The sequence below is a fragment of the Colletotrichum lupini genome, chromosome 9, assembly GCF_023278565.1.
Source record: "Colletotrichum lupini chromosome 9, complete sequence".
NCBI lineage: Eukaryota > Fungi > Ascomycota > Sordariomycetes > Glomerellales > Glomerellaceae > Colletotrichum > Colletotrichum lupini.
The window spans coordinates 4076139-4085557 of NC_064682.1; the positions used below are offsets into that span (position 1 = coordinate 4076139).

The window sequence follows — 9419 nt, forward strand, 5'->3', positions numbered from 1 at the left end:
GCCTCGAGGGAACTTGACTGCCCTCACACGCAACCTAGGTACTCCGTGGGGTATGGGGTCTTCAGGTTGAACTTACCCGCCGTGTAACCAGTGGACCGGATGGCACTTTAGGAAAAAGTGACAAAATCAGAAATCGTACGAACTGAAACGCAAACAACGACTCTTCGTCTAGCATGTGGCATATGGTGCCATTCGTTGCGGGACGGAGTACACTATCACTCTTTTCATCCATAACTGCAGTACAGACGGACGTACTGTATTCAACTTCGAGGGCGCGTGATAGTTGATCCCCGTTTAGATTTAGCGAGGAGTGAACAAGGTTCTCGGCTACACAAGGGCCTAATTCATGCAAAGTCTGAGCGCACGCCCAGGACGTGTGCTGGCATGAAACGTCAGGTACCGCCATTAGGCGCGACATAGACTTGCGGGAGCTTCTTTTAGAAGTGTCGCGATTCGATCATCAGGTTGAGGTTGGGCAGGAAACGATCAGACATGTCAGTTGCACTGAAGAGGCCAGGCGATCGGAGAATGAACGGGGGGTATATGGAGATTGTGAAGTCTGTATTGGTAATGAAACGAGAGAATGGTATCACAAACCCATAGGTAGATCATGATGTCTCTTTGGGGACCCCTCCCATGGTGGGCAGACACCTTTCGTAACCTTCGGATTCCTACCGAGGCTTCTAAAAACCCGTTCCCTTTTTTGAGCATTGCTGCAAAAGTCCCGTCATGCTCCTCTGCATCCCGCAGTCACCGCCGTGCCATAGAGAGAAGGAGAAGAAAGATCACAAGAGTGTAGTGCAGGCCTCGACTCCTTGACGAGGTGCCTCCACGTTAAGCCAACGAACGAGGAAAAAAGACAAAGAAAACTCAAATCCTCCGTGGAGTTGCCTCACGGCAATCGTACCATGAGGAGTATTTCCCATCAGCCGTGTACATAAAACAGAATGATATCTCACCGCCTCGCCCCAAAGCAAAAGTAGAATAAATCCATAAGTCTTGAAGCAAGTCCAGATCAAGAGAAGAAAGAAAACCTTAAAAGGGGACCGCTCCGCTATACGCCCACCGAGATCGGCGGCAGAGTTTGCATGAAGTCGAGCCAAGATGCTCCTGGTTGGTTGTCCCGAATATCCCACACGGCTTTCAGGAATGTTTCCATGCTGCTACGATACTTGCTGTTGCCGCTATCGATGAGCGACTTGATGGCATCCATGGCAGTCTCCCGCTCAGCCGCGTCCTTTGCTTCGATGGCTGCAAGAGTGTACGGAAAGCTGACACAGCGTTGCTTGTCTTGCGAGACTGTCAACGTCATCTGCAGGTCTGAGATGATGCTCTTTGCCATTGCAGATGCCATGTCATCCTTTTCGCCAAACTTGTACCTCAATCGGTGGATGTACAGCATTGCTGCCGTCTTGTAGATGCGGCTTTGGGCCAGCATGTGAATGACTTCGCTCGTGGTAAAGCGGTTTGTAAAGTCTGGAGGGATGACCGGCTGCCATGCTTCGATTTCTTGCTCCACTTCGTCCAATGCTTGCGTCTGTTCTTCGACGTCGACTTCGTGGTAGAGATGATAGCTGATGCGGCACAAGTCGTACATGTGTTGCAGCAATGGCATACACACGCCAACATACGCATCGACATGGCCCGCTTCGGGAGGTGCGATTCCACACACTGGGAGTTCGCGCTGCATCAGGCATTCGTTGATGTCGACAGCCGTCATGTATACGAGGATGTAGTGTGTCCGTGAGCTGGATATTTGTGAGGTTCCCAGAAGATGGCGAATGTGGCTCAGCACGTATCGTCGTACAGGCGCCGCACTGGTGCCGAGGGCCATGTTGGAGAAGTACACGATTCCCAATCCCAACCCTGCCCACGGTAGCAGTTCGTCGCGCTTGAGTGTAGGCAGTGGACAGGATCGAAGGTGTTCGACAGCCATTGCGCCGCGGTGTAGATTCGCTTCCGGATCGTATTCCCCCGTCTCCAATCCCATAGATGACGCAAATGCGCTATACATGGCGATGTAGGCGTCCTTGCCCTGGTCGAACATGGAAAATAGATGGACTGTCATGTCCAGCTGCATGCTGTCGACGAATGTTGGGCTGATGAAGTACTGCATAAAGTTGGACTTGTGCAGTAATCGCGATAAGGAATTGCGTTCGACGGTATCTAACCGGCCCAGCGTGCTACCGTATGGACTGAGTGACTCAAGGATCTTGGAAGGAGGACTCGATGCCGATTCGGTTGACGAGTCGGACGAAGCATCGTCGGGAGGGCTGCCGACGCTCGAGGCCGTCGCTATACTCGGCTTTCGTGATACGGAACACGGCGGGGAGCTAACGCGGGCGACAGTCGTCGTTGTTGTCGTCGTCGGCGGCGCTGTCGTCGGGACGATCACGTTGGCCTTTCGAGGGATCGGGTTCGGACATGGCACACCGGCGCCCATGATCTTGCTCCTAACTGCGACCTTTGACCTCCCCTTGACTGCTGACCTTGGCACGGGGCGTACAAAGACGCAGTCCCGGCCGTTCATCATGCAGCGATCGCATTGCGGGTTACCTTCCGAGAAGGTGCATTTTGACTTCTGATAGTAGCACGGCGCGCACGCCTTTGCGACGGGCTGGAGACGGAAAGGGTCAGCATGGTGACGACGGAGGGGCAGAGGCGCCGAGGCACCCCGGTGTTTGGTGGTCAAGGAAGGGAACACATGGTCGAGTGATCGAGGTGACCGAAGGCGACGATGATATATCATGAACGCCGATGACGTTCATGATAGTACATCAACACTCAACACCCGATGAAAGTGGAATGTCTCGACGGAGATAGGCGATGACGAGAAGCTGCTGTGCTGCACTCACCATTGTGAATCAAGATTCAGGTGGGGTAGTCCATTCGATGTGCTCCAACAGACAAAGTTCTGTGGGGAGAGAACAAGAGTGACACGGCCAGGACACGCAAGAAATCTGGGTCGATAAAGGCCTGTGGCGGGTCGTTGATGATTAATACGTGTAAGCGTTGCGCTCTCGGGATTCTGTCTCTCTTCAAGGTGTGAATCCTCCTCGATTTCTGTATTGCCAAGGTTGAATAGCCGTCGTCCTCGGGTTGATGCTGTGAGCTTTTGGTGGTGCGGGCAGAGAAGGTATGTGTGTGTGCAGTCCGGGTTCGTTGAATGTAACTGGCAAGTCGAGAGTGCGTTGAAGAGTACGTTGGGGAACCGGCGTTGCAGCGGACGGGCGAAGATCAGTAATTGCCGAAGGAGTTAAGGAGGAAATGGGATGTAGAAGTGATGTTATGTTATGGTTGTTGGGCAGAAGGAGGAAGACAAGACAAGACTACAGTCTACTGGTAGGGGGCCTGGGATGTGAGATTAAGCTTCGGGCATGGCGCGCATGGATTTGATCGAGCGAGCAGTCAGGCTGAGGGAGCGGTCTGATCCATGGTGATCATGAGGGATTGATATTCGGTATCGGGACGACGGAGACTCGAGGCGTTTGGTTTGGTCTTGTTTGGTGGGCTTGGGTGGTGGTCAAGTCAAGTACTACAGACAATGTATCCTGCAACCCCCCCTTTTGAGAAGTGTAACCTGACGGAGGGGGGGAACCAGGGGTTGGACGAAGGAGAACGGGGAAGAGAGAGGACGAGCAGGTAGACCCAGAGAGGGTCAAGGCTACCAGGAGTCTAGGGGAACGGAACAAGCAGCCAGCTTGGGGTGTGTGGGCAAGCAAAAAGACAAGGTAGGGATTGGTCAGGATGGGATGGGGAAGGCAATGGGAGACGTGGGATGGTGATTTTGGATTAGGCAAAGCCGCCGCGAGGCAACGGCTGTGCTGGAGGGTATTCTGTTTGCTTGGCTTCTATGGCTTGGAACGCCGCTTTGCTCGCTCGTTTGGCGCAGAGAAGGATGATGAAGGTGACAGAAGGTAATGATTTGATGATGAAAGGCGGAACAAATCTAGGGGTCCCCGACTACGACCTTCATCAGTAACCGGAGCCAGCCATGTACGGATACATGCCTCCAGTCTCTTCAATGCTCATTTCTGTTGGCATATTGAAAGGCAGAATGGGGTGTGCTGATGTACCAGCACTAACAGAATTCCCCTCCACCATCTTCTCAGGCTCCTCTCTCTCCCTCTTCCCTCTCACCCTCTCTCTCACTCAGCTGCCACCATCTAGGATCGATGTCTGGCGGGCTGGCGACCGCATGCGGGTATACAGAGCTAGCGTCTACGGATGCTAGCTGGCAATACATGCGCCAGTCCGTGCGCATCAGAAGTAGAGTACGAAAGATCCAGCAGAGAGAGCAAAGGAGACTGCTGAGTGGTGAGTGGTGAGTGGTGACTCGGTGAGTGGGAATAGAAGATGAGGAGAAAGGGAAACGAAGCCTGTCTTGCTCGTCAGCCCGAGCAAAGCACAAGCATGGAAGGCTTGGCCTCGCACATGTCTTCCTGTGAGAATAGTCAGTACAGCCTGTATGGTACTTCCGACGTTCTATGATATCCGCGTACGTAAAGACTACTCCGTACACACTTTTTCGTATCGACATAGTTGTATGCTGGCCCTTCAATGAGTCTCTCTGAACGCTACGCTTCCATCGCTTGGCTTCAACCAGCGGCCTTGCTTGCAACACTGCTCCCCCCCCCTGAAACGTCGAGGCGGTGCAGTCACAATATGGGCACGCCCGTTGGCCCTTGGGAAGCAGAAAAAGAGTGGCCCGTTTTGACTTTTTCCCTTGCACTCGCACGGACTTTGTGTTAAAGCAAGGGCAGAAGCGAGGAGAGACACGCATGCCAGACTCCAGAGAGGGCCACCGCAAAATGGTAGTCTTCAGGCCTGGGTAACTGTGTGGAGTACCTGTATCCATAGGCTTACTACTAGTAGTAGTCCCGTAGAGACTAGGTAGTATGAATATCCGCAGAGAGTGGAGGATCAGAGGATGTTCTGGGGACCAAGCCCGGGACTGGGGGGCCCACGATGATGAATCCAAGGAGTGGAGGAGAGCGCTGTGATGCCCCCGAAATTCAGGGCAGCCTATTGAAGATCAGATGGGCTTGCGGGTTGTTTATCCCAGCCCGCCTACTGCTGGCCCGTACGAATACTCGCTCTTAGGCTTTATGCTATCCATCAACACCCTAGGCGATGCCACTTGATAGTGCTATAGCGACAAGAGAAAGCAATAGGTAAATAGTCTTAGACATTAGTGAGTGATTCGATAAACTAATAATAACCCCCCCTAGTTAAGGTAAGAGTCCTGTGCATAATAGTAAGTACTTAGTTATTAGTAAATCCTTAGGAAAATTTCTAACTAATTAAGGGCTAAAAATATTTCACTATATAAGCGCTTTATTACTGATTTAAATATTACGAGTTTTATATAATAAGGGAATATACTACTTTACGCTTTACTAAATTATTTTAAAAATATTTCTTAATTATATCTCCTCTTAATTATACTAAAATTCGCTTATTATAACCGACTCTATAAAATTATTCTTATAAGACTTATTTATTATATATAATAATAATATTATTTTAATACTTTTACCTTAGTAAAGCGAATTTAATTTATTATAAAATATGTAAAAAAATTTAAATTACGATAGCGTATTTACTTTATATTTTAATTTTTATAAATATTAAGCTCCTATTTATGAAGAGTTAATTAAACGAGTAAGTATTATATAAATTAAACCTCTATACTAAATATTAATATAATACTTAGGTTATAAATAATAATTCTAATAATTATATTATTATTTTTAATAACTTAAATATCCGGACTAAAACTTAAAATAACTAAAGTATTATTATAATATAATAGCTTTAATATACGGCTAGTATACTTAAGTTTTCTTTAATTATTAATAATAAAGTTACGCTTATTATCTTAACTAAAGCCTTATTTATAAAAGAAATTGAGTAGCTATAAGATATAATATATTTAACTTTTTATTTCTTAATATTAAGAATTATTAAAAAATAGTAGATTTAATATAATACTTAACGAGGTATTATTAGTTTTTTAATAATTAGTATTATTTTAAGAGATATACTTATAATACGATATTATTATACTTATTAAGGTAATAAAGCCTATTTATATATATCCTATAACGACTTTTATTATATAATTATTTTAAAAAACCTCGTTAAGAAGTATAATATATTACGAGATAGAGTTAAGATATTTAATATTATAAAAAAGATTATTAAGTAAGTCCGGTTATTTAAAAAAATTTTTTAAAACCGTTTTAAAACCGTTTTAAGAACATTTCTAATCGTTTTCTTTTTAAATAAAATACTATTTATACCGTATATACTAAATTTAAAAAAGGCGTTATATATTAAAAATAAAATATAATATACTTTTTTAAACTAAAAAAGATATAATATAATATATATATAAGATTACTTAATAAAATAATATAAATAATTTATAAAAGACTTAATAAGAGCTTATTAGTTTTTAATAATAAATCTTAATATACCGAAATTTGTATTCTTTATAAAAACTTATAAATTATTACTTTTATTTAATTTTATTAAATTAAAAATATTATATATAATATATTAAAATAGCTATAAATAAAACGAATACGCAATTTATAAAAAAAAGGGGTTAAGAATATTATATATTTATATTAAATCGTTAAAAACGTTCTATTTATAATAAGCTTATTAAATATTTTATTGAGAAATAAGGCTAAGTTATTACTAATTAAATAAAACTTATTTTAAACTACTATTTAAACTTAAAGTAGTAAAGTATTCCGTTAAATATTAATACTTTATTCTAAAAAATATTAAGATAATACTATTTATTATTTTAACGTTTTATAGTAAATATAACTATTTTTTATTATTATTAAATAAAACTCTAAAAGCTATTATTTAAAATATTTTTTAAGTTCTTTAGAGGATTAATAAATTAAGTACGAGTCTAAACGCTTTTTTTTAATCTCCTTAACTCTAAGAATTCTTAGTTAAGAATAAGGGGTAAATAATTATAAATATTTATTAAAGCCTTATAAAAATAGACTTTTTATAATATATTATTTATCAATAATAGATTTTTCTATTTCCTAAAGGAAGTTAGACCTTAGTTCTTATATTATAATAATAATAATAAAAATAAGCAAATATATATAAGTTTTTTTATAAATATAAAAAAATAGCTATTTTAATATTATAATAAGTATATAATATATTTAATATATATATTAATTTAATACTAACTATATAATTATTTACTTTTTTTAAGAGTAAGTAAAATAATAAAAGTTCGATAATATAAAGTCGTTTATAATTAATATAAATTATAAATATATAAAGGGTATAAGTTAGTAAGAAATTATTTAGAGCTAATATAGTTAGAATAGTAAAGAAAGTATATTATAATATTAAAAATAGTTTTAAAATATTTCTTAACTTTTATTTTAAAGTTATTAATATATTATTTATAAAACTCTACTTTTTATACGGGTCTATATAAATACTAAAACTATAAATATATATTACTATATATTTCGAGCTATATTTAATATCTTAGAGCGAAAGTATTAAGTTTAGGTCTAATAAAAATACGTTTATAAAACCGGCCTTTTTAAAGTTACTTTAGATTAAGTAAATATAGTAATTAAGGGCTTAAATAAATACTTTATTAAAAGGTTTAACCCTTAATAAATATAGCTTATATAAGTCTAAAACTATATATATTTATATTACGTATATTTTAAAAAAAGTATTAAAAAACTCCTAAGTAAAAATTATTCTCGTAGTATAAACTTTATTTATAATATATTAATATCTTTTTTAAAATATTAAATAGTACTTAATTATAACGAGCTATATAATATAATTTATCGTAAGTATTATATCTTACTATATATAGCTTATAATAGAAACATTTTAAAAGTATTTTAAAAAAGGAAAACGTTTCTAAAATATTTTTAAAATATTTCTTATTAATACCTTACCTAATTAATAATAACTTATTACTTTATAAAAAACTTTTCGTAATATACTAACTAAGTAAGATATAAACGAGAACTATATATTATAACCGGGTTTTATAATAAAATAACTAAGGTTTCTCTAAAAGACTAGCTTTTAATACCTAATAATATAAATATAGTTAAGATTTTTTACTTAGTTTTATATATTTAGACTAGTTAGTATCTCCTTCTACTTATTATAATTAATAAATACGTGTTAATAATTAACTATTATAAGTATTAGCTAACTTTAATAATACTTATAACCAAAATTAGAATTTAATATCGTAGGATTTCGTAACGTATTATAAGTATATTATAACTTTATATTAAAATATTAATATTATAAGCCGTTTTTAATATCTAATATAATATTAAAATATATCTAAAATGCGCTTTAATAAATACTTATTAACTATTAAATTAAAATGAAAGGTAAAAGATCGGGCTAAGAGTTTATAAATTAATATTAGAGAACTATCTCGTACTTAATAAAGAACTCGTAAAGATTTAGTTATTAATTAATAAAGTAGTTCTTAAAATAAGAACTTTAATAGCTTTAGTTTTAATAATTATAATAATTTTAATAATACCTAATCTTAACGCAAAATAAGTATTTTATTTTTTAAAGTACTTTTTTTACTAAATAAAAATTAAAACCCCCCGAGTTCCCTAATATTTTATAATAATTTATAAAAATAAACTACTTAATTATAAATATAAATAAACGTAAATTATTTTATATTTAAAAAATAATAAATAAGGGTTAATAAAATCTAAAAAAATAAAGAACGAAAAAAATAAGAGTTTAAACTTAGATAAGAACGTAAAAAGCGCGAGTTTTTAATAAACTAGGCCCATAAAGAGTATAAGTTTATTATAAAATAAGATTATTTAAATAGGGTAATAAAAATAAAAATAGCGCTTAATTAACAAAAATAAGAGTAGGAAATAAGCTAATAAAATAAAAGTTCTTGAAATATTTTTATATTTATTTCTTTTTTAACTTCATTTTTATTTAAGTAATTTGAAATATTTCTTTTATAATATTAATATAAAGTATAAATTAATATTTATAATATTTCATTAAATTATAAATAAGAATGTTTTATAGGTTTCTTTAAGTATTAATAATAAGAAAAATTATTTTTTTAATAAAGTAATTTACTAGGGCCGTACTATATATTACGTATTAAAAGAAACTAAATATATTACGCTCTATATTTAATTACTAATTAAAATTAACTAATTTGACCGTTCTTTTCTTTTTATTAATAACTTTTAACATTTTTTTATTTATTTAAAAACCGAGCTATACTTATTTAAATATATATAAAACCTCTTAGTATTAGCTTATATAAATAATTAAATCCTATATTATATATTCCTTTTTATTAAGGGTTAAGGGGCCCTTTATATATTCCCTTACGT

At 36.8% G+C, this 9419-nt stretch overlaps 2 protein-coding genes across 2 annotated transcripts; both read right to left on the reverse strand.

The window, feature by feature from the left end:
- Nucleotides 1-1054: 1054 nt before the first annotated feature.
- On the reverse strand, nt 1055-2858 carry CLUP02_17034 (uncharacterized protein; the record flags this gene model as incomplete). The annotated part of the gene is made up of 2 exons (XM_049295950.1): nt 1055-2617; nt 2856-2858. The coding sequence occupies 2 exons, from the start codon at nt 2856-2858 to the stop codon at nt 1055-1057; spliced, it is 1566 nt and encodes a 521-aa protein (XP_049153097.1).
- A 1250-nt stretch (nt 2859-4108) lies between these two features.
- CLUP02_17035 (uncharacterized protein) lies at nt 4109-4858 on the reverse strand (the record flags this gene model as incomplete). The annotated part of the gene is made up of 2 exons (XM_049295951.1): nt 4109-4632; nt 4663-4858. 2 exons carry the CDS (start codon nt 4856-4858, stop codon nt 4109-4111), a joined length of 720 nt encoding a protein of 239 aa, XP_049153098.1.
- Nucleotides 4859-9419: the final 4561 nt, after the last annotated feature.